This window comes from Tamandua tetradactyla, chromosome 11 (assembly GCF_023851605.1).
Source record: "Tamandua tetradactyla isolate mTamTet1 chromosome 11, mTamTet1.pri, whole genome shotgun sequence".
In the NCBI taxonomy this organism is placed as follows: domain Eukaryota; kingdom Metazoa; phylum Chordata; class Mammalia; order Pilosa; family Myrmecophagidae; genus Tamandua; species Tamandua tetradactyla.
In genome coordinates this window covers 83,313,292-83,339,196 of record NC_135337.1, presented here as the reverse complement: position 1 = coordinate 83,339,196, position 25,905 = coordinate 83,313,292, and the positions used below count along the sequence as shown (strand labels likewise).

Below are 25,905 nucleotides of genomic sequence, written 5' to 3'. Positions count from 1 at the left end.
CTATAGGGATTGGAGAACTTATACCATCAGCCTCATACAAAATTTACTGGCTAACCCTAGGAAAAGTGGCATCCAGCGCAGGTTATACATACTATCATGCCTATCTAATTTGTAGGACGAGTTGCCGGGTACTGATCCCAGCAGTCCTGTTTGGACTATTTATATGTTTGATCTGCATTTTGTTTGGAAGCCAAACTCACTGCAAGAATGGAGGAGGAATCAGTAGCAATAGTTTCAACCTCTCGGACTTCCATGCCACTATTTGTAACACCACCAAACGACTTTATCCATATTGAATCCGAAGTTACACCCATACCTCCTATAGTGCACCAGCCCCACAACACAATAACTTCAGCATTTTTGAAGAGTAGAGAGCACTAGTGGAGTAAAGCATCAGCTGTGACCAACAGCCCCAGGACCTTGAATGGAATGGCTGGGAATATCCAGCACCCAGTCAATGGGGCCAGGGCGGGAGGGGGTGGGGGGCGGATCTTTAAAGATTCCACAACTGAAGATACTGAGACTGACTTTCCTGAGCAATTTCTGATTGAGCTAGATGCAGCTTTAGGCTTCAAGACTTGAGTGCACAACACCCCAGTTTGATGCACAATTTCATGACAGCGAAAGGGCACGTGCCTGTCACGCACCACGGACTGCTATTTTAGAACGGATGGAACCACCAACAGAGGCAGCTCAGAGAGTTCTAAGAATCCTGTTTGCTGCCAGAGTAGCTTCCGTTTAGGGAAACTAGTTCCCTAAACTAGCTAATTGTTAGTTTAATTACTAACAATTAAATAGCTAATTGTTCTTAAAGGCTAGATATCATGTGACATCTAGGTTAGAGTGGCCGCGAGGGGGGGCCCCACAGCAGCCTCAGCTGGTAGCCCCCAAAGCTTAACGCTGCCGGCATGCTGGAACAGCGTCCCTTTCACGGCGGCTGTCTCACTTTCCATGCTAGTTTCGCAGGAGCACGGGACGAAACGACATACATATATTTTTGCATGGGCAGGCACCGGGAATTGAACCCTGGTCTCCGGCATGGCAGGTGAGAACTCTACCACTGAGCCACCATTGCACTGCCCAACAAAATAATTTAAAAGAGGCTGCCAACTGCAAGAAAAGATGAAGTCGTGAGGCATGCATGCAACTAGGTGGATGAACCTTACGGACAGCATGTTGAGTGAAATAGATCAGACAGAAAAAGGCAAATATTATAACACCTCACTGATATGGACTATAATGTGCAAGTTATAGTGAGAATTGAATTCGAGAGCATGGGTTATCAGGTGAAGGCTATTGTACAGGCTCCTAGATTGTAAACTCTTACAGCAGTCACATCTATTGCTGAGTTTTAACTGTTAGTTCTAAATTCTGTAATGCTGAGCTCTTTGTGTGTAACCTGGTCATTCTCTGGAACTCCAGACACCTGAGACTCAGAGCTAGCATTCTATAGCTAGTCAGCACTACCCTATACAGCAACTGTTAAAAAAAGCTAAAAGAATAGATCAGATTTCATTTGGAGATATGAATGAAGCTGATCTGGTTAGGACTAAGGTAATTACGCTAAAGGGTAAAGAATGATTGATACTGACTGTGTTTTAAAAGTTCAACTTTTGTGTGAGACCAAAGGATAAGATCTTTATTTGGTGCAAAATTTATATTTTCTGTAGCACACTATCTAATTTAACCTGTAGGGTCAGATTATTCGAATACCAAAAATAACTTGGAACCTTGAATAGGGAGTGAAATCTTGTTGGTTTGTACTGGTTAATGTGATGCCCTGATACATACCAGAGTGATCTGGGCAGAAAATGAAGTATCAGAAAAGTTCCTTACAGGAATTGAGGGAAAACACGGAAATGTTAAACTTCATCACCTGGGGGAATTCCTGATAATCTCACAAGCATTGGGAACTACCCACTTAACAGGCTGAACCCTCAGCCTTGGAGCTTGCCCTTATGAAACTTATTCCTGCAAAGGAGGAGCTAAGCCTTCTTATAATTAAGCCTAAGAGTCACCCCCCAGAGAAACTCTTTTTTTTTGCTCAGATGTGGCCTCTCTCTCTAAGCCAACACTTCAGAAAAACTCACTGCCCTACCCACCCCCCACCCCCCACCCCCCATGTGGGACATGACCCCCGGGGGTGTCAATCTGTCCGGCAACCTGGGTCAGAACTCCTGAGTATGAGCCTGACACTGGCATCATGGGATTGAGAAAGGCTTCTTGACCCAAAGGAGGAAAAGAAATGAAACAAAGTAAAGTTTCAGTGGCTGACAGATTTCAGAGTTGAGACATCATTCTGGAGACTATTCATATGCAGTATATACATATCCCTTTTTAGTTTTTAGTGTATTAGACGAGCTAGAAGGGAATAGTGAAACTGATGCACTGTAATCCAGTCGCCTTGATTCTTGAAGATGACTGTATAACTATATAGCTTTTACAGTGTGACCGTGTGATTGTGAAAATCTCATGACTGCACTCCCTTTATCCAGTGTATGGACAGATGAGTAAGAAAATAAAGATTAAAAAATCAATAAATAAAAGGGAGGATAAAGGGGTATGGAATGTTGGGTATTCTTTTATATTTATATTTTTATTCTTTTTTTTTGGAGTCATGAAAATGTTTAAAAACTTGAGTGTGGTGATGAATGCACAACCATATGATAATGCTGTGAACCGCTGATGTATACCTTGTATGATTATATGATATGTGACTATATCTCAATAAAATTTCATTAACCAGCACAATAAGATACCATTTATAATAATTATAATAATAATAGTGAAGCGGCCTCCAGATGGCATTCGACCACCAACATGAACTGTGGCGGGTTGTGCATAGAGTCTGACGTCGAAGTCACGTGGCGGGACTCCGGGACACAGTGCTCTCTCCCCACCCACCTCGGAAAGCAAACCTTGGACCAGGTGGGCCAGAGCTTGTAACCAGCCGACCCTGCGGCCTCCCCACCGATGACTTGCTCCCCGAAGCTGACCCCCAAAGGCGCCTTGGATATTTCCCGGGGGTTTTGGGGACCCCTGGCCCGGGCTCATTCAGGGTGCGGGAATGGAAAATTTCCCAGAGTTTGGGGCGGGTGATGACCCAAGGACACCCGAGCGCACCCCAAAAAACCTTTTGCCAGGGCGCGGGCCAGTCGGGGCCACCATCTCCTGGCCTTCAAGTCTGGCGCGAGGGGTCCCGGGTCTCCCAAGGAGGGGGCTCACGAGCATTCGCCAGTGTGCACCGCGAGGCGAAGAGGCCGAGCGGCAGCGTGGAAGAGGGAAAAGCGCGTGGAGCAGGGCCCGAGCGATCCCTAGGACTCGTGCACTGACCTGGGAGAGGACCCTCTTATCCTCTCGTTGCGGGTTGTATGGCCTCGCCGACCATGGAGACCAGAACGAGGTCCAGGGTTACCAAGAGTGTGGAGCCTTTGTAAGGCTCGGCCCAGCTCGTTTCGGATCTGGTCCAAAGAAATCGAGACCTGACTACAAGTTCAGTACCAGGGCGCACCCGGGGAGGCGAGAGGATGGGGAGAGAGGCTCCAACCATTGACCCTGAACTTGATGGAAGGGAGGTGAACCTACATACTAAGGGGTCTTCGGGGGGATGGGAAGACACAAAGGAGAAGGCTCTCCTCCAGAAGGCTCCATGCACATCTCAGGCATACCTTTCAAACCAGAGTCCCTCACGCAGTGACAGGAAATCTTAAAAGAGACACCTGCAGCCACGAGAGCCACCGGAACCCCAATGTTGAAATCATGAGCGTCAAGGAAAACCTGGAGGTTTCCTGAGTGTGGAGGAATCCACCCAGGACAAACCACAGCGCGCGGCGTCATGGGAGACGCACAAGACTGAGGCATGTCTAGACACTCGGCTTCCAAGGGACCCGTATCTTTCGGGACAGGCCGGCGCCGGGGCGCAGATGCAGGGCTCGGCTATATTGGAGGCACAGGGCAGGCAGGAAGATGACAGCTTCATTTCTGTTCTTTTATTCCTATTTTCCTCTAGCGCCGTCCTTACCGTCTCTCGGCTGATCCACCACCGCGCTCTTGTCGGATTTCAGTGTTAATAAGATGTGGTTTCCCGCAAGCAGAACCCCGCGCGCGTGGGGCGCCGCGTCCCGGACACCCCGTCTCGGAAGAGAGTCACACATGGCTTTCGGACAGGCCAGGGAAACAAGGCCGCGCTGGACAGAGGGACAGCCTCCCTTGGTCCCCGCGACGGACAAGGACAGGTTTGTCTGGGCGAGGACGGCGACGCAGATGCCAAATGGAATCCACGTGGTTTCTCAACTGCGGAGGAGGCCAGTGCGCGCCGGGAAGGAAGCCAGGGTGACCTCTAGGGCCCTAAGCCCACAGTGAGAGGGGGTGAGGGCGGGCACGATTCCATGGGCAGGATGACTCTCTCAGACCCAGTCCCTTTCTCTGTCCCCTAAGTCCAGAAAGAGGCACCCCAAGACGGAAGGATTCACGGGCTCTACCAAGTGGTCAGTGCCACGACATGGCGCACCAGACGCAACCCACTCAGGAGGGAGTGCTCACTGGACATCACGGGTTCTCCGCTGGAGGACCCCCACGAGAACGACCAGACCACACGGTCAGAGGGAAGGGGAGGGGGAGCGGGGCGGAGGGCGGAAGGGTTAGATGCTATTCGAGTTCCCTAATGGAAAGCATCAAGATGACACAAGCGAAAACTAAAGCAAGCGGGTTCGCTAAGGAGTGTGGCGCGAGATCTAAATCCGATAAAACGGTGAGAGCGGTCCTGGCAGGGAAAGAATGTGAATGACTCGGTGCCCCCCCAAGAAAGGCAGAACCTGTGCCAACAAAAACAAAGAGGCCCTTTAAGCCTCAGGGTGGACAGAGACCGAGGGAGACCTGGCACACTGGGCGGAGGCGCAGGCGAGGCTGGGGAGCGCCTGTGTTTATATGCGTATTCAGGTACCCTGCCCGCTGATGAACCAACGGCAGGGGAGCCCTCATGGCTCGCCTCGCGTGAGTCCGACGTGCATGCACAGTGAAACGCGTTCCACCGAGGCGAGTGGACTCAAAATGAGGTCTACCCTGTGGGAGAGAGGGCGGGATTCCGCGAAGGCTGTGGGACGTGGGCACAGACCCCCCGGAGGGGCGGCCACCGGGACGGAGGGAGAGGGACCCGGGTTGGGTCGAGTTGGCCCGGTCTGCCTTGGGATCTACAGGGGCCCGGGTCCCCACCCGCCCTGCCAAACCTCCAGCCCCCACCCCCACCCCCAGGCAGCCCTTGCAGCGCCTCCCAGCCATTGAAGTGGTCCGAGGTCGCTTCCACGGCCTCACCCCTTCCTTAACCGCGGCCTGCCCAAATCCTGCCCATGCAGGATATAATGCCCATATAAAAGCGGCTGCCAGGTGGCGCCCCCGAACCGGCACCGATAGGCAGCGCGATTCCAGACGCCCCTTCTGGCCTTGAATGCTTTTCATTCAAGCACCCGGGCTCCCCGGCATGGCCCGAACCTGTCCGTGGAGGGGAAGCTTGGAGAATGTTTCCAGGAGGCTGTGGGGGACTGCAGCCCTGCTGCCTGGCAGGAAACAGTTCTCCTTAGGGTCTGTCTGGCCAGCTCCGGCAGGTTTCAGGTTCCTGGGTGGGGGTGGGATATGGGGGAAGGGCGCAGAAAACTTTCTGGGGGTTCATGTGGACTGGGAAAGTTCTGGACGTGGTCGGGACAGGCTGGCAGAGGCCTGCGCGTGGAGGAGGGAGCGGGAGGCACTGAGGGACTTGGAAATCAGGCCGAGGCTCCGGTGGCCCAGGGATGCCACGACGTCTTGTTTTTTTTTCTGGAGAGGAAATTTTCTTTTGGAAAGAACTTCAGACTGACTCGCAAATTTGGCTGAGGTTCTGGTGGGCGGGGGAGGCGTGTATTTACATTGTATTTCCTTTTCTGGAAACGAAGCTTATCGTTCACTTCTGGAATTGTCTCAACGGACAGGCAGATTTCAAATCGATGCATTCTGTAGGTAAACTCCCAAATACCCGGAAAGGAGGTGTTCTAGTTTGCTAGCTGCTGGAATGCAACACGCCAGAGATGGATTGGCTTTCAGTAAAAGGGGATTTATTTAGTTGATGTATAGTTTTTCAGAAGAAAGGCAGCTAACTTTCAACTTAGGTTCTTTCTTATGCAGGAAGGCACGGAGCGATCTCCCCTGGCCTTCTCTCCAGGCCTCTGGGTTCCAACATCTTTCCACAGGATCATTCCTTTTTTGCATCTCCAAAGGCCTGGGCTGAGCTGAGAGTGCTGAGATGAGGAATGCTGAGCTGCTAGGCTGTGCTACATTGAGCTCTCTCATTTAAGCACCAGCCAATTAAGTCAAACATCATTCACTGCAGCAGGCACGCCTCCTAGCCGACTGCAGATGTAATGAGCAACAGATGAGGTTCATGTACCATTGGCTCATGACCACAGCAACAGAACTAGGCACCCTCACCTGGCCAAGTGGACAACCGAATCTAACTACCACAGGAGGGGACGGAGGAGGAGACGTGGCTAACGAGGGAAGTGCTTAGGTAAAGGAACCTGGTGGTCATTCTCTTCAGGAAATCTTACCTTCATCTTGGAGCCACAGAGACTTCACTCGGTGTCTCAGCACAACAGCGATGAGGAAGAGAATTCATACCATCTTGGGTTGACAGGGACTTTATTCGATTTCTCAGAATGATAATGATGACGACACCCACAGTGGTTACTGATCATATTTGTGATGCGTGAACCCAAGGTCAATGAAAGCAACAACAACAGCAAAAAAACTCATCATTCATTCATTTATTCATGATATGACTAATAAGCCCAAGGGGGATGGAAGAATGGAATGTGGGACACCACTGCGGCCGAGTCCCTTGAAGGATGGGAGAAAAATGATGGACCTATTAAACTTTACCACTGGGGAAACCACTGACACTGTGACAAACATTAGGGACACCCAAATGAACAGGCCAAGCCCTTGATCTTGAGACTTGCTCTTGTGAAGCTTATTTATGTAGCGGAGAAGCTTAGCCTACCTATAGGTATGACTAAGAGTCAGCTTGTCCTGGAACCAGGGACTTCCTGTGAACTACATCAGGGAGTGTGATGCTGGACAACCCTGTAATTCACACTCAGCGATGAGGTTTGGTGTTTTTGGTGAGCTTGAACTTAGTTCATCAGAAGTGTTTCAGTCCCTTTTCAAAGTCCAGAGCCCCCTACCTACCTTTGCCAATACCATCTGGGAAACAAATGATGAAGGTGAATCTGTTGCAGCCAAGAGAGCTGAGAATATGGGTTATTCACATGCAGAAAGGACAGAACAGCTCCCCAGTCCTGACAGCACTGGACTGGCACCCAAGGAAAGTATGCTCCTAGCAAGGACTTCTTCTCTGAGTATCCTCTTTCTCTAACCATAATACAGAGCCGCTGACCCCACAGTGACTCTGTGTTGCCCAAATCTAGTCAAGGCATTCGCCCAAATCTAGTCAGAAGGCCTGTAATTGCAGGGATTCTTTTCTGAATTTACACTCTGAACCCTGCTTTCCTCATAGAGTCTGGAGCCAAGCATCTACTGCAATGCTCATTGTGTAACACCTAACAATACCTGAAGATGTCTCTTGAAAGTTTGATTTCACCCTCCTCCACTGCTAGTTCCACCATTTAGAATTGGACACACCCCGTCATAAGCTTTTGGCTCTTGCTGCTTCTTGATATCTCTCATTAAGAGTTATTGAGGATACTTGTAGGGAGCACAGTGCTGACATTGCTTGGGTAAAGGGAAGAACTGCCAGGGATCTTGTACCATCTGCCAAACACGATGATGAGGTAAGGTTAAGACAAGCTACGTGTGTGGAGAGATTCTTGCCAATCACATACCAGTGATGGAATCTTAACCAGGATGGAGAAAGAACTCTCAAAACTCAACTGATTAGGAAACAAACAACCCACATCAAAAAAGAAGAGGCTATGAAAACGCACTTCAACAGAGGAAAATAATGAAGCGTGTGAAAAGCTTTTCAATATTGCTAGCCACAAGAGTTTTACAACAGCCCCCCCCCCCGAGTGATATACCACCTCACACTCATTAGAATGGTCACAATGAAAATTAATGACCAAAGGTTGTGCAGCAGTTGGACTACTCATCCTTTGCAGGTGTGAATACAAAAAGGTACAACATCAGAGAAACTAGAAGTTCCTTTAGAAAGTTCTCATAAATAAGCAATCCACCCAGAATTCCCACTTTGAGATATTTCCCCGGGAGAAATGAAAATGGTGTTCAAAATACATCAGTGCGGACACCAATGTTTTCAGTGGGTGAATGGAAGAAAAAAAATGTGGCCCCTACCTGAAGTGGAATTCTGCTCAGCAATAAAAGGAATAAGCTTAAACTTTTTATTCCATTTCAGAGTAAATTTTTACCCTAAAAGCTGATATTTGATTCAGGTAATGAAAGTTAGTATGATAGGATTGTACAACTAGGGTCTGTGATTCCTCATATCTCTAGGTCTTAGGAAATCTATATGTGCCGGTCTGAATCTGTGGTGGACCCCAGAAAAGCCATGTCCTTTAATCCTCATTCAGTATTGCTGGGTGGGAACATTTTGATTGTTCCTATGGAGCTGTGACCCACCCAATTGTGGGTGGTAACTTTTGATTAGATGATTTCCACGGAGGTGTGTCTCCACCCATTAAAGTGGGTAAAGGTAGAGTTGCTTGCTGGGATCCTTTAAAGGAGGAAACAGTTTGGAGAGAGTCCTTTTTTGTAGAGCCACGAGAAAGGCAGCAGATGCCGCTGTGTTCGCCATGTGCCCTTCCAGATGACAGAGAAACCCTGACTGTGTCCACCATGTGCCTTCTCACTTGAGAGAGAAACCCTGAACTTCATCGGCCTTCTTGAACCAAGGTATCTTTCCCTGGATGCCTTAGATTGGATATTTCTATAGACTTGTTTTAATTGGGACATTTTCTTGGCCTTGGAACTATAAACTAGCATCTGATTAAATTCCCTTTTTAAAAAGCCATTCTATTTCTGGTATATTGCATTCCGGCAGCTAGCAAACTAGAACACTATATACAGATCAAGTGTCATGGTTAGGGACATGTGTCAACTCGGCCAAGTTGTGGTAGCTGTTTATCTGATTGGGCAAGTACTGGCCTGTCTGTTACAATGAGGACATTTCATAGGATTAGGTCATGAGCACGTCAGCTGCATCCACAGCTGATTCCATTTGTAATCAGCCAAAGGGGAGGGTCTTCTACAATTAGTGATGCTAAATCTAATCACGGGAAGCCTTTTAAGGAGGACTCAGAGGAGACAGGCCCCATTCCTGCTTTGGCTGGTGAGCCTCTCCTGTGGAGTTCATCCAGACCCTCCATCGGAGTCGTCGGCTTCACAGCCTGCCTTGTGGATTTTGGACTCTGTGTTCCTGCGGTCACGTGAGACACTTTTATAAATTTTATATTTGCAAGTGTTCCCTGTTGATTCTGTTTCTCTAGAGAACCCTAACTAATACATCAAATAAACCTGATATAAATTTCAAAATGAAATATGGTCTAACTGTGAACTGCACACTGAATTTCAAAGCTCAATATCAGGAAAGGATATAACATATCTTATTCAGCACTCTTTTGTTTATTAATAGTGAAATGACAATATTTTGGATTTCTTAGTTTGAATAAAATATTATGAAGTGAATTTTGTCTGTGTGTGTTTGCTTTTTTTAAAGCATCTTAAAAATGTTAAATTTCACATAAGGCTTTGTTCTATTTCTGTTGGAAGGTGACAGGTGAAGCCACCAGAGGGGGAAGCCTCGGGAGAATTGATCCAGCCTAAACCTCAGCAGAGTCAAGTTTGCTATTCAACCCACAAGATACAACAACCCACAGTGTAACACACACATAGGCACATATGCAGACACACACACAGACACACTTTAAAACGTGCAAGCAGTAAGAAAAGCACATTCACAAACCGATCAAATTTTCACTTTCAGTCATCACCAGTTTTCGCTCAATATTTTCCAAATGCAATGAGATTGGACTTTTCAAGTGTTTACATAGTTGCTTACAGAGAAGGGGCAGAGAAGTTCACCCCTTTGGACAATTTATTGGGTATCGCAAGCAGAAAGTGAGTTGAGATTTATTGTGCATTTCCCTATAGCTGTCCTTGTCTTCTTTTAGGAGCTCAATAGGATTGGATAATTTTCTGCTTGAGACTTACTTTAAAATTCAATTTATTTTTACTGTGTAGAAATACACAAGAAATATGGAGAGAATAATGATTCTAACAAATGAGTGAATAAGGCATATCTGTAAGTAAATATCACTATTCTTTTAAAATTTTTTTTCACTGTTCTTAAACCTATACTTGATTGGAGATAATGCAGGGAACAGTCATGGCTTATTTTTTTGTCTTGCAGTAATAACAAAATTTATTTTTAAGCGCCTTTATCCCATTTGGAAAAATTGGGTAGCCTTGATTTTATATATGGTTATCTTTGGATTCATTAAAGCCATAATGATCCTAACACTCAAGCTACCCAATCTTTTCAATTTGTCTTAACTCTGAAACACATCTGGGTAAACAAAGCATCTTCCTGGAGTTTGCATGGCTTCATTTTTTGGATGAGATTTTGTTGATGTTGATGGTATAATCTTCTTATTCATGGAGTTAAGCTAAAATCTCTCAACTTCCATGTGCCTCCCATTGTTTAACTTTCAAGAGCCTTCCAAATCCCATCAGTCCTTGCAGAGAAAATTGGTGTCTCCACCCCTTCCTGGCAACACATGAAGGATTTGACCAAGACACAACTCTACCAGCCATGGGCCACTGAAACATCCTCCCCGACCCTCATTCTCTGACTGTGCCCATTGTTGGGGGTGACAATTCTCCCTCCCTCAGGTGAAGTAAAGGATCAGAGCAGAGACCCTAGGAATGTACAAGAAATAGGACTGAGATTGGCTGATCTCAAGAAGCCCCAGAAACCAGTACCATGTATGGTTATCAATGTCCAAGAAGCTCCAATAATTTCAAAGGAAGATGGAGGTGGATAAAGCAGGTTGGTTTAGGTGTAGGTCTCCTTGGAAATGCCTGTTGGGCAGGAACAGAGGGTGTATTAAATGAGGATTAAAGGACATGGCTTTTCTGGAGTACACAATCGATTCAAACCGGCACAAGCACATATCCAACACTTGGCTTTCATATGTTGGATATGAAAACGTAGCAGAGAGGAATCACGATAGCCCCGCATATGTTGGATTCTTTGAATTTGCGGGACCATGAAAGGCTCAAGGCCCACACTGATCACCATATGCAGGGAAATAGGTGGGTGGGTCGATTCCTGTCCCTGTTCATTGGTCCTGTCCCAGGAGGCTCCAACTTTATATCAGTTTTCCCTTTCTCCATGGAACTGGTGCTGTCCTTTGTTGGATGAAAACCAAGTGTTGGATATGTTCTTATGCCAGTCTGAATCGGTTGTGTACTCCAGAAAAGCCATGTCCTTTAGTCCTCATTTAATATTGCTGGGTGGTATCTTTTTTATTGTTTCCATGGGGATGTGACCCACCCAATTGTGGGTGGTAACTTTTGATTAGATAGTTTCCATGGAGATGTGCCTCCATCCATTCAAGGTGGATTACTTCCTGGAGCCCTTTAAAAGGGAATCATTTTGGAAAAATGGTCCCATGCAGCCGGAGACTTTTGGAGATAAAGAAGGAGAATGCTCTTGGGGAGCTTCATGAATCAAGAAGCTGGGAGAGATATGTTAAAGATTGAGATGGTATAATCTAGGAATGCCTAGATTGTATAATAATAGTGAAATGTACAAGGTACAATTTTAACAATGTTTTTGCATGAGGAAGAACAAAGGAATGTCATTATTGCAGGGTGCTGAAAATAGATGGTAATTCATATTTTAAAATGTCACCTTATGTGTGAGACTAAAGCAAAAAATGCTTATTTGTTACAAAATTTATATTTTGACTAGTGCATTTCCTAATATAACTTATGTAGATAGTTTGATTGAACGCCATAAGTACTTGGAATCTCAGGTAAGACATGAGATTTTGCTGGTTCAACTTCCAAGTTGAATTCTTGATATTCTCACAAGCAGTGTGGACAACCAAAGCTATAGGCTGTGCCCCCAGTCTTGGGGTTTGTTCATATGAAACTTAACCCCACAAAGGATAGGTCAAGTCTACTTAAAATTTAGGCTCAAGAGAGCCTCTTTTGTTGCTCAGATGTGGCCTCTCTTTCCAGCCAACACAACGAGCAGTCTCACCACCCTACCCCTCTCTACGTGGGACATGACTCCCAGGGGTGTGGACCTTCCTGGCAACGTGGGACAGAGATCTTGGAATGAGCGGAGACTCAGCATCAAGGGATTGAGAAAAACCCTAGAATGAGCTGAGACTTAACATCAAGGGATTGAGAAAACCTTCTCGACCAAAAGGGGGAAGAGGGAAATGAGACAAAGTGTCAATGGCTGAGAGATTCTAAACAGAGTCGAGAGGTTATCCTGGAGGTTATTCTTACGCATCAAGTAGAGATCATCTTGTTATTCAAGATGTAATGGAGAGGCTGGAGGGAACTGCCTGAAAATGTAAAGCTGTGTTCCAGTAGCCATGTTTACATGGCTGTCACAATGTGACTGTGTGATTGTGAAAACCTTGTGTCTGATGCTCCTTTTATCTACCTTGTCAACAAAGGAGTAGAACATATGAAATAAAAATAAATAATAGGGGGAACAAATGCTAAAATAAATTTAGTTTGAAATGCTAGTGATCAATGAAAGCGAGGGGTAAGGGGTATGGTAGGTATAATCTTTTTTTTTTTTTCCTGTGTTTGTTTTCTTTCTTTTTCTATTGTCTTTTTATTTCTCTTTCTGAATTAATGCAAATGTTCTAAGAAATGATGAATATGCAACTAAGTGATGATATTGTGAATTACTGATTATGTATGTTATTTTATTTTGTTTCTTTATTTTTTAATTAATAAATAAATTTAAAAAAAAAAAGAAGCTGGGAGAGAAAGCTAAGCAGACTTCACCACGTGCCCTTCCAGCTGAGAGAGAAATCCTGAACTTCACTGGCGTTTCTTGAGTGAAGGTAACCTCTTGTTGGTGCCTTAATTTGGACTTTTTCATAGCCTTGCCTTAATGTGGACATTTTCACAGCCTAAGAACTGTAAACTGCAACTTAATAAATTCCCCTTTTTAAAAACTGTTCTCTTTCTGGTATATCACATTCCAGCAGCTTGCAAACTAAAACAGTGCTCATGGAGTCATCTCCCACTCAATAGGAAATGGAACCAATCTCTTCATATTTTCTATTTATCTTCTCCCTTTCACATGTATTTTCTCTTTGGACAAAGTGCTCTGACCAAATTCCAGGTCCCTTCTTCTGTGCATGAGCAGTTAAAAGATTAAACTGCTTGCTATTGTCAGAATCCCTCATTCACACACCATCCCCAATAGAGGGTAAAGTCCGTGGAGATAAGGTCAGGATATCAAGAGTGGGTGTTAGGATATTTTTGTAGGTGTTATCATTTGTTGTTCAGTATAAATTTTTTATGATCTTGGGCTTATATATATGTGTACACCTCAGGCTTGTGAGAAATGGACACTCGATTCTTTGTGGAAAATATGAATGGGTAATTCTCTGTCTTGCAGATGTACTAACAGCCTTATAATATCAGTAAATGGTAAGGCCATTTCCATGTTATAACTCAAGACTTCTCTACTAACCAACCAGCTCCACAGTCAATCAAAAGTGAAGGGAGAAGGCGCTTTCTCTGGAACTCCTAGAGCAGCTACAATTTTTCTTGTGGATAGGGTCACACCTGAAATTCATCTGGGCTGGGGTTTGTCTATGCCCTGTAGAGAAGCCTTTTCCTCCTCCTCTCCCACCAATATTAAATGAGGATTGAAGGACATGGCTTTTCTGGGTTGCATGATAAGGGCACTCATTTCCCATAGTTGGCTTTCTTCATAGAAGAGGAACCAACACCCTCGCAGCAAGCTCCTTGTTAGGTGTCAACAACCCAGGCAGAGCCACACCATCTAAGTTACTGCATCCTTGGAAGCTGACAGAGAAGACCCTGCCACCAGAGTTCCTAAGCCCAAGGGTCCTGCGTCTATGAAAATGAAATGGTTAATGAGTCCACTAACCATCTTGATTTGCTTGAGCTTCTGCTTTATTCAGGGAAGAAGAGGAGGAGGCCAAGGGAGCTAAGTTTACATACCAATACTCTTCCACCTGAAGAAGGAAAAGGAGGAAGCAAGTCAAGGCCAGCGATAAAGAGGAAGCTGACAATCGCCAGGTGGCCTGGATCTTTTTAAATAATTTTTCTTAATTGTGAAATGTAATATATATATACAAAAAAGTATTAAATTTCCAAGTACATTTTAACAGGTAGTTATAGAACAGATTTGAAACTTTGGTGTGGGCTACAGTTCCACGATTTTTCGTTTTTTCTTCTAGCTGCTCCAAGACACTGGAGAACAATAGAAATATCAATATAATGACTCAACAGTCATACTTATTTGTTAAATCCTATCTTCTCTGTTATACTCTTCCTTCTTACCTATATATATATATTGGCAAGAAATTTCAAAGTACATTGCAACGATTAGTTGTAGAACAGATTTCAGAGTTTGGTATGGGTTACAATTCCACAATTTTAAGTTTTATTTCTAGCTGCTCTAAGGTACTGGAGGCTAAAAGAAATATCAGTATTTCTCACACTCTTTGAGCGTATTTGGGCTATACCCATTGTAACTTTCTCATGTTGGAAGGGGCTGTCAATAATATGGGGCAGGGAGATGGAACTAGCTGATGTTCTGGAGAGTCTGGGCCTTCTAGGTTTCAGGACTTATCTGGTCCAGGGACCCATCTGGAGGTTGTAGGTTTCGGAAAGTTACCCTAGTGCATGGAACCTTTGTGGAAGCTTATATATTGCCCTAGGTGTTTTTTAGGTTTGGCAGGAATAGTTTTGGTTGGGGTTAGGCAAGTTATGATAAGTAGCAATGTCTAACTGACGCTTGTGTAAGAGTGACCTCCAGAGTAGCCTCTCAACTCTATTTGAACTCTCTCCATCACTGATACCTTATTTGTTACACTTCTTTTCCCCCTTTTGGTCAGGATGACATTGTTGATCCCACGGTGCCAGGGCCAGGCTCATCCCTGGGAGTCATCTCCCATGTGGCCAGGGAGACTTTCACCCCTGGATGTCATGTCCCATGTAATGGGGAAGGCAATCGTTTCACTTGCAGAGTTGGGCTTAGAGAAAGGGGTGGCCTGGATCTTACATAGAAATCCTATTCCTGAAGCTTGTAATGAATAGATGGCTGCCTGCCCAAGGACATTCTACATGGGTTAACCCATACAGTACCTCACTTTCCCATTTCCCTCATTCCCCTTTCCCTTAAACAGCCATATAAGCCATTTTCACACCCAGCTTTTTGAGCAGAACCTCCCTTTGGTGCAGTTCGACATGCACGCCTGCTCTTGCTCAATAAAACCTATGTTATTTTGGCAGCATTATTTCCTTTTAGGAATTTTGGAACTGTAGTTCCTACGCCTCCAGCTGTTCGAAGTTTAACACCCCAAATGTCCATCCAGATGGGCATCAGCATTAGGGCACCTTTTAGGTGGCTGGTTTAAGTTGTGAATAGTGAAGTTCCACGCAGCGCCTTCCTCCACCATCCACCTTTTTTTTCTTTCTTGCATTTTCCCTTTCATTTTTTTCCCATAATAGAGAACTCATGGGTTTAGAGAACAATCATTCATAAAATACAGGATTCCCATATACTATGCTATTATTAACAACTTGCTTTAGTGTGGAACATTTTTTACAATTAAGGATAGTGTATTTCAATAATTGTCCCATTAACCAGAGTCCATGGTTAACTTAGGGTGCATTGGTTTTTATAGGGTAGTTCCTTGGATCTTTTAAAAATTTGTTTTCTGTTCCCATATCTGCAACCTAAAATTTCGCATTTTAATCACATTCATATATATACTAATTATGATCACAACGTTGTGCTATCTTCATCTCCATCCATTAACAAAAATATCTATCATTCTAAATAGGAATCTTGTCTTTACTTCCTGTTCTGGTTTGCTAGCCTCCAGGATGTGATATACCGGGAACAGAATGGCTTTTAAAAGGGGGGATTTATTAAGTTGCCAACTTTACAGTTCTAAGCCTGTGAAAATGTCCGCATTAAAGCAAGGTTATAGAAATGTCTAAATTAAGGCACCAACAAGAGGTTACCTTCACTCAAGAAAGGCCGATGAGGTTCAGAGTTTCTCTCTCAACTGGAAAAGCACATGGTGAACATGGCAATGTCTGCTAGCCTTCTGTTTACCCTGGGAGTGTTTTCCTTCTTCATCTCCAAAGGTCTCTGGCTGCATGGACTCTCGTGGTTCTCATGGCTCTGAAGCTTTTTCCAAAATGCTTCCTCTTTTAAAAGATTCCAGTAAAATAATCAAGATCCACCTAGAATAAGTGGAGTCACATCTCCCATAATCAAAGGCTAATACTCACAATCAGGTGAGTCACATCTCCTTGGAGATAATCAATCAAGTCTCCAACCTACAGTATGACTAGGAATGAAAAGAAATGGCTGTCTCCACAAAATGGATTGGGATTAAAACATGGCTTTTCTATGGTACATAATCCTTTCAAACCAGCACACTGTCCATTGCATATCCCTACTCCATCTTCTGGCTCCAGGTTCTGGGCTGCTTAGCATCTCATGGCGATGTCTGCTGGGCTCCAAGCGTGTTCAAACATCCGTGTCTCTGTTCTCGAAGCATTAGCATCTGTGTCAGCTCTGCTCTGAACTTTCTGTCGGCTCTCTCTGTCAACTCTGAGGCTTCCATCATTTCTAACTCTCTCCAAAATGTTTCCTCTTTTATAGGACCCCAGTAAACTAATCAAGACCCACTTGGAGTTGGGTGAAGTCACATCTCCAACTAATAAAAAGGTCGCACCCTCAATTGGGCATTATCTCCGTGGAGATAATCTAATGAAAAGTTTCTGCCTACAATTTTGAATCAGGATTCAAGGAAACAGTTGCATTCGCAAGATTGAATCAGTATTAAAAGATGACTTTTCTGGGGTACATGATACTTTCAAACCAGCACAGTGTGTATGTGTGTTTTTGTGGTTGACACATCTTGTCATTGGGGAGGGGGACAGACTCTTTTCTATGGAAAATTTTTCCCTGACTACTTATTGTAGGCTTTATGTTCAGTTATGGCTTGTACTAATGCTGTCCAATAGTATTGTGGACTGTACATTGTGTAATTTTTAATCTTCTAGTAGCTGCATTTTAAAAACAAAAAACAAATAGGTGAATCATTTTTATTTTATTTAACTCATTATATTCAAAATATTATCATTTACACATGCAATCAGTGTAAAACTTAACAAGAGTATAGTTTATGTTCTTTGTGTGTATGTGCTGAGTTTTAGAAATCTGGTTTGTACTTTGTACTTATAGCACATCACAATATATAATTTTGTCAGTTATACTTACTTGATAGATCTCTTAATATTTACAGTTGAAACAGAAAATTGACATATCCTAGTTGTTTCAAACATACTTAAAAGTTTTTCGCTCAAAGGATCATGTCAGATGAATAATAAAAATCTCCTATTGGATCCAGCAATAAAGGGTCATTGTGACCTTATGAAGTGAGATATCCACGGAATGGTGAAGGCGGAAGGAAGCTTGGAGTGGTCTGAAGTGAGAAAACAGTCACACATGTTAAAGATGAACTTCTCTCAATGGTTTGCAGCTAAAGGTAAGGAGTAGAAAAAGTGGTTGAGGAGGAGTCCAAGGAAGGTTTGATAAGGGATTTGTGTGTACTTAGGAGATAGTTGAACATATTCAAATCCTGAGGGAAGAATTCAGTTGAAAAAAAGAGGAGCTACGTGGGAATTTTGGATGTATTGGGATACTGAGAAGGAAGTACGGATGAGGCTCATTGAAGAATAGAATAAATCTCTTTGAATTAGAGGAAATTTGGAAAGAATGGGGGTTTATCAGAGATAAGTGCATCTGTGGCAGGTGGATAGAACATTTTCAATGTTAGCATTTTATCTGTGAAATATCAGACAAAAGAGAAACTTTGTGTATGTTAGCACAAAAATGAAGACATTTTTAAACAGGCTCTGGAGAGAAATCAATTTATGAATCTGGTAACAAATAAAAAGAATATAGAAGTCCCAGGCATCATGTATGGTTCCTATTAGATCCTGCTGGTTTTCTATTTATAGTGGTACCAAAATATCATATTGTATGCTTTTTCTTCAGCAGTTATCCTGAGACCTATACTAGCCATGATATGGCTGGTAATTGGATATTTCAGGTTTGAAATTTTACAAGGCAGAAATGATGAGATGTAAGGAACTTTGGGATAATCCCCTTGGCATAACTGAGATCATGGAGCATGGAATCCAAACAGGAGGAGAGCAGGATAGAAGGAAGGAAGGAAGGAAAGAAGAGCCTGTGGTCTGGCATAACCTCTGATCCTGAGGAACAGATAGCTGTTGTGTGGGTATTTGAGTTAAAAAGCTGGAAATCAGAAATTTGTCATGGATGAATAAATTTTCTGAGTTATTTTTGAGCATGATCTTTGAGTATGGGGGACAGGTGATCATTTCACTATTCATTTAAGCTTTAAAGGAGCACTGAAAGCCAAGTGGTGAATGGGTTAACCAAATTAACAATCAAATAACTCAGAATAATGACAGGATTTAGGATTTAGAGAAAGGCTGGAGACTGTGTGTCATGATAGATTATACCACGACTTCTACAGGCAAGAGTGGACAAGGGATAGAAGAAGAGTGAAAGTTCAGATGGGTCAAGATAATTGTCCTTAGAAGGCAGGCTTCACTTTATCATTTTATTTTATTTCTATAGGCTAAGAGAAAAGGAGGAATGATGGTCAATACTGCACAGAGGAAGCAACGTGGTTGTGTAAACCAATCCAAGCCAAAACCTCTTTTAAGCACCTCTCTCCCCTTGAGAATGTCCAGTTGCATATTCAAGAGACCAGTTACTAGAATTACTTCCCATCCTGGCAATGAAGTCAGGTGCCCTCAATGGGAGGAGAATTTGGATAAGCCCCAGCAGGTCTCTTGGCAGAAGAAACTGCAAGGACTCCAGGCTTACAGCAGTGCAGGAGAACTTTTGAGTACTTTGGATCTTGTAAACGCCTTGCAAGAAATTGCACCTAGTTGCACAGTCGATTCCTTGCCCTGTAATATTGCTGGGGATTTGCCCACCAGCCCTTTGCCCACCTCTGGTCGGTCTTCAGATTTAGCAGAGCTGATTCCAGGAGATCATTCGGGTACATCACAGAAACTCTGCAAACAATTTCAGGTAACCAATGAAGATATTAGGAAACAGGAAAGAAAAGTGAAGATAGCAAGGGAGAGACTTGCACTAGCATTGACTGCAGACAAGCTTGAGCAAGTAAAGGGGGAAAGAAGGAAGTCCTGAAAATGACCATGAATAAAAGAAGAGTGCGAATGTAAAATGGAACATGGCACCTAACCTCCTTGCAGCATGCATGTTTTCTTGTTGTGCATATTTCAATCTTACTAATATACCAATACTTTTCTTTATTAAATTCCTTTGCAATATCAGCAGTGATTATCTTCTTGAGCTTGGATTTTAGGTTAGCGAAGAGATCTTTCCTTGTCATGTTGTACACCACATTTTCATTTTTTATTTACACTGTTTAAAGTCAACAGAGAGTTATTGAAGTCATAGAATTAGTATTTTTCCCTTGTAGTCATAGAAACGGACCTACCTAGTCAGAATGAATTATTCTTTACTTGTACTATTCCAGAAAATTACAAAATAATGTTTCATTAACGAAATTTATATCTATGTTCTTAAATAAGAGCTACCTCTAGTTCTTTATTTCGCTCTCTTTTGTTAAATATGAATTCAGAGATTGGGAAGTTTTGTATAATGAAATAACAGATTTTCCCTCATTCTCTAGATTCCTATGTGTCTGAATTTTTTTTTTTTTTTTGTATGCTGTATGGCGGGGGTCACATTTCATCCTTTTTCCATGTGAGTATCCCCTTATTGCAGCACCATTTACTGAATTTTTGTTTGTTTGGTTTTTTGTTTGTTTGTCTGCTTGTTTGGGAAATGCAGGGGCTGGGAATCGAACCCAGGTCTCCCGCATAGCAGGCGAGAATTCTACCACTGAACTACCCTTGCATCCCTTATGTGCTTGAAATTTGATTCATGAAAATTGAGATGCTATTTGGAGAATCATGACAGCGAGAGAGAATGCTGTCGCAATACTAATTTAACAAGCCTCTGCTTAAGAGTTGAAATCTATTTTTCTATTTGCCAGATCAAGCTTATTACATTATTCAAATCTTTTTATCTTTACTTATTTTTTTCTGTTCTTTTTTCAGTTTCTAAGAGTGACATGTTAATTGTATTTATATCTCCTAAAAATTATTTTTAATCCCATCTTTTCTCCTCTATTTCTCTCATGTGCTGATAATCTGGTTTTATTAGTGCATGCTTTAATGTTTTGTTGATTTTAGAGCTAATTCTAATTTAGATACATTGATTTCTTTCCTCAACAATCCTGTTTTTTTTTTCTCATTTCAATATGTGTTTCTGGGTTCACATTTCTTGCTGATATATATTCTTTAGTAGTTATTTAACTGAAGACCTATGGAGCATCAACTTTAAGTATATATGTTTGAGAATGTTTTTGGCTTTTTCTTGGACAGATAGTTTTGCCAGATGTATGATTTAGGTTCTAAATAATTATTTCTTCCTTTTTATTTAATATCTCTGAGTCTCCACTTCTTTATATATAAAACAACAGTAAAACTCTCAGTGATGGCAAGTATAACTGAGAAAAAACACACAGAGTTTTCCAACCATGGTTCATAGCAGATCTTAAGTAGTCAATAAACAGTTGTCATTATCATGACAATAATCTTCAGAGAGTGCATTCTCCAAGAATAATGGAGAGTGTGAAGCTCATACCAAAATATTTGAACGGCTGGCATTATAGAAAGTTTAATTCGTAACCCTTTGGTATCTTCAGCTATGGTAGTTTGCAAAATTTGAGAAAATAACACAATCTATTCCAGCAAACCCAAAGCAGGCCAGCACAGCTTGCCTTGTATTTGGGATGTTTGTTGGGGAGGCTCTTTTTTAACCTCTCATTGGATTCAGGGTAGAGAAAGATGTAAAACAAAAAACAAAAACAAAAAACAAACAAACAAACAAAAACCTTTCTTTTCCCTCAGATTTTTCCTTCTGAGTTTTATTCACCTTTACCTCCAAGGCAGACCTTGTTTTTTTTATACTCTGGCACTCAGGGTTATTAGATAACTAGTCATCTCATGTCCTGGGTCCCATGGCTGAGAACAGAGGCATTTCTGACACACTTTTTAGTTCTTGGCTTATATCCCATCCTGAAGGACACATGATGGGGGGTGAGGAGCCACAAAAGCAGAATGATCTGGAAGTCCTGGTAAGTCTGAGCTTCAGGGAATGAGGCAGCATACTGGGAATCTGAGACTGCCAGGTCTTCAGTGGGGTTGGGAGATATGGCTGAGGAGTGGAGATGGGTGGTGACTACTGGTTGGTATGGAGTCAAAAGGAGGTGTGTAGTGGGTGATTAGGAAGAGGAATCTTACATAGCAGTAGTGTGCTGGTTTGAAAGGATGTATGCCCCCTAGAAAAGCCATGTTTTAATCAAAATCCTGTTTCATAAAGGCAGAATAATCCCTATTCTGTACTGTATGTTTGAAGCTGTAATCAAATCATCTCCCTGGAGATGCGATGTGATCGAGAGTGGTTGTTAAGCTGGATTAGGTGATGACATGTCTCCACCCATTTAGGTGGGTCTTGATGCATTTCTGGAGTCCTATGAGAGAGGAAACATTTTGGAGAAAGGAGAGATTCAGAGAGAGCAGAGCAGAACGACATAGCCATGAGAAGCAGAGTCCACCAGTCAGCAACCTTTGGAGATGAAGAAGGAAAATGCCTCCCGGGGAGCTTCATGAAATAGGAAGCCAGGAGAAGAAGCTAGCAGATGATGCTGTGTTCACCACTTGCCCTTCCAGATGAGAGAGAAACTCTGACTCTGTTTACCTTGTGCCCTTCCACTTGAGAGAAACCCTGAACTTCACTGGCCTTCTTGAACCAAGGTATCTTTCCCTGGATGCCTTTGATTGGACATTTCCATAGACTTGTTTTAACTGGGACATTTTCTCAACCTTAGAACTGTAAACTAGCAACTCATTAAACCCCCCTCTTTTAAAAGCCATTCCATTTCTGGTATATTGCATTCTGGCAGCTAGCAAACTAGAACAACTAGTATGTTGATTTTTTTAAAATGATGGGTAATTTCTGTACCAGCTTCACTAGATCTGGTGTGCCTGAGGGATGAAATGTGTGAAACCGGGACTAGTGGTTCTCTTAATGATTTAAAGTAGGGAGAAGGCTTTTCCCTTAGTCTCCTATCAACCATTCAGTGCCAAGTCAAGAAGGGCCAAGAGGCTGTGTCTGACCAATGTGGTTTATTTCTCCTCCATCCACGCTGCTTTGGACTGTGGTTGGAGAAAGGGGCTTCAAAAGATGTAGTCACTGCAGCTTCTGCAGATCTAGATGTGGCAGGTAGTAGCCCAAGCGTCGTCGCTGAACCTCGTAGTCTCCTCCCTTCTTCCGCAGGCAGGTGGTGACCTGGGAGGGTGAGGAGAGGGTACCTGAATGGACTGGTCAGCTGTCCAAGGATGGGCAATTACAGGGGTGAGTATGCAACCAAACCGTAGAGACGCCATGCTCCTTATGTAGTGCTCCTTCCTTTTCTCTCCGTTTAGTTTTTCCCTCCAGTCCTTTTCCTCCCCCTCTTTATTCTATTCATGACCTCTTTCTCTTCTCTCTTCCTTTTCACTTTCAAGTTTTCATTTTTTCCCTCTGGTAGCCCCTTTGTAGCCTCTCTCTTCCCTCTCTCCATCTCTCTCTCTCTCTCTCTCTCTCTCTCTCTCTCTCTCTCTCTCTCTCTCTCTCTCTCTCTCTCTCTCTCTCTCTCTCTCTTGCTCCCTCCTCCCTAGATTTATTGAAGTATAACGGACACACAATAAACTGCATATATTTAAAGGGAACAATTTAGTACGTTTTGATTATGGTTAAATCATCATCACCATCAATATAATGAACTTTCATTCACAATTTCCTCATTACCTTTTGTAACTCCTTTTTTCTTGCCGCTCTGCAAAAACACTTTCATTATCAGGAAAACTTACCTATTTTGCCTCCCTATAGATTAGTTTGCATTTTCTAAAATTCATTTATAAATAGAATCATATATAATGTACTCTTTTTTCGACCTGGTTTCTTTTACTCAGCATAATTTGAGATTTATTCATGTTGTTGTATGTGTATTATAATGCGTTCTCTTTTATTGACGAATAGTATTTCATTAGAAGTATATACCACAACTTGTTCATCCATTCAGCTGTTGATGGATACTGGGCTGTGCTCAGCTTTTGGCTATTACAAACAAAGCCATTATGAACATTTGTGCATGGTTTTTGTATGGATATACACTTTTATTTCTCTTGGATAAATTCCTAGCAGTGGGATGCCTGGGTCATATGGTGGGTATATGTAATTTTTAAAGAAACAGCCAGGTTATATTCCACTAGCACTGTTTGAGAGTTCCAGTTGCTTTACATCCATGTCAACACTTATTATAGTTGGGCCTTTAAATTTTAGCCATTCCCATGTGGAGTGGTAACTTCAATTTACATTTCTCTAATGACTCTTTAGGGAAATGTAATGTAACTTAAACTAACATATAAAATTACATTATCTCAAGTAACTTGAATTTACATTTCCTTAACGACTAATGTAAAGAAAATGAAAGGCAAGCTTCATCAGGTTGTGAGAAAATACTTGCAAGACATACCGAGCAAAGGACTTATATTTAGAATATAGAAAGAACTCTTGCAATTGTATAATACGAAGACAAGCAACCCTCTGTAACTCACCAAGAAGCAGCAAATCAGGCATATGATGAGTCCCACAAATCCCGCCAGGCAGATGAGGATAATGGCCCAAAAGGGGAGGTCTGGGGAGAACAAGTGCTGGGGTGAGCCACATCCTGCCGTCTTTCCTGGGCCCCTGTTTTAACCCTGTGTGGCCTAAGGATGAGCATGACCAGAGAGGAGCACTTGGCAGCCCAATCACCCCATGTCTCTGAAGCCCCAAATGAATGGGGTTCCCAGGAGATCAGTCCCCTGCTATCTTCTCACTGTGCCTCACCAATCCTTGACATAGCTTGGCCAACACTCATCATCATTCTAAACCTCATATGCATGGTGCTCCTTGAGGGGGCACAATATCAGGTTTCCCCATCCACAGCCTGGGGTGAGGCTTATTTGAGACTTACCAGAGTTCTCAGTCAAAGCATCATTTCTGTTGGGAGAATATCCTGGAAATGAATGAGATGATGAGTGTTCATGTCTGTGCTTACTTTTTTTTGTTTTAATAAACATTTCAAAGTAGAGAAAAGTCGAGAGAGCAGTATAATTGAACCATCCATCACCTAGATATAACAATTATTAATATCTTTGACACACTTGCATCATCCAATTTTTTTTTCTGGCATGGACAGGCTCCAGGAATCGAACCTAGGTCTCTGGCATTGCAAGCAAAAATTCTTCCACTGAGCCACTGTTGAACACTCTCATCTAATATTTTTACTGAAACTTTTAAGTCAAACAGATATCCTGACATTTCATCCCTAATACTTAAGTTTGCATCTCTAAAAGATGATATAACCACAAGGTCATTATCATGTAAAAGGAGTGTAATTAAATAAAACTCAAACCTTTAGGAAGGGAGACCCAAATTGGGCTGGCCCAACTCATGATAGGGTGAGCCAGGGTCATAGCAGTTTGGAAATTTCACAGGGTCTCTTGAAATGTGTAAATTTACACTAAAAAATGTTCCTCTATACCTAGAAACACTATCACCCTTTCTCCTTCACCCCGTTGTTTTATACTCATCTACCAGGTTTCTCCTTCAAATAATTCCCTGCAGCAAATTTTCTCTAACGACTGCTTCCCATAAGTCTGGATAGGTTCACATCAAGAATTTATAATTCACACTTGCCTACTTTTGTTATTCACAGTTACAGGATAAACTCTGGGAGGGTAGAAAGGTATGGCATCTATCAGATGTAGGGAGGAGGTTGCAGGTGTCCTTAATCTTCCAACCTGTCCCCAGCGAAACTCTTAAAGATGTGCCATCCAATATGATAGTACCAGCCATTTGGGGTTTTTTAAATGGAAAATGAAATGAAATGAAATAAAATAAAATAAAATATTGTACTTCAGTTGCATTAGTCACACTTGAAGTGCACAATAACTACATGTGGCTACTGTACTGGACAGCACAGTTAAAGGACACTTCAGTCACTGCAGAACGTTCTAATGTCTAAGGCTTATCTAGAGCAGCTTATGGGCTAAATCAGGTCTGTGACCTGTTTTGTACAGCCTATGAGTGACAAGTGACTTTTAATTTCTAAAGAGTTCATCAAACAACAAGACCATGTAGCAGATACCTGATGTGGTCCACAAAACCTAATATGTTTCCCCTTTATAGGAAAAGTTTGCTGGCCCCTGTTCCAGAGAAGCAACAGAACCCTCTAACACAAAAATAATTCAGAACCATGGACAGTGCACTTTGGAGGGTTCTGCCCAAGCTATAAAGACCTTTCTATGAAGCTTAGTTATTTCGTCAATAAATACGCATAGTTTATTATATGTCAGGCACAATACTGGGTTCTTTGAATATAATGGTGAATGGGCAGGCAAAGTTGCTCCTGTTGTATTTGTTGA

At 42.8% G+C, this 25,905-nt stretch overlaps 2 protein-coding genes and 1 non-coding gene across 3 annotated transcripts in view; 1 reads left to right on the top strand and 2 right to left on the bottom strand.

The window, feature by feature from the left end:
* MBD3L1 (methyl-CpG binding domain protein 3 like 1) overlaps positions 1-19,670 on the top strand; it is a 46,567-nt gene extending 26,897 nt beyond the window's left edge. Inside the window, exons 3-4 of the mRNA XM_077119562.1 lie at positions 17,667-17,804; positions 18,926-19,670. Of these exons, the coding sequence (XP_076975677.1) occupies positions 18,944-19,507 (564 nt within the window). The 5' untranslated portion in view covers positions 17,667-17,804; positions 18,926-18,943 and the 3' untranslated portion in view covers positions 19,508-19,670. The remainder of the gene's footprint in view (positions 1-17,666; positions 17,805-18,925) is intronic.
* Positions 19,671-20,171: 501 nt separating this feature from the next.
* On the bottom strand, positions 20,172-20,242 carry TRNAS-GCU (transfer RNA serine (anticodon GCU)). Its single transcript has one exon. It is a non-coding gene; the product is annotated as a tRNA-Ser (tRNA).
* Positions 20,243-22,568: 2,326 nt separating this feature from the next.
* The window catches only part of LOC143650548 (mucin-16-like), an 84,209-nt gene continuing 80,872 nt past the window's right edge, over positions 22,569-25,905 (bottom strand). Inside the window, exons 50-52 of the mRNA XM_077121449.1 lie at positions 24,453-24,494; positions 24,052-24,131; positions 22,569-22,741 (exon numbers count right to left, since the gene is read on the bottom strand). Coding sequence (XP_076977564.1) covers positions 22,643-22,741; positions 24,052-24,131; positions 24,453-24,494 — 221 coding nt within the window. The 3' untranslated portion in view covers positions 22,569-22,642. The remainder of the gene's footprint in view (positions 22,742-24,051; positions 24,132-24,452; positions 24,495-25,905) is intronic.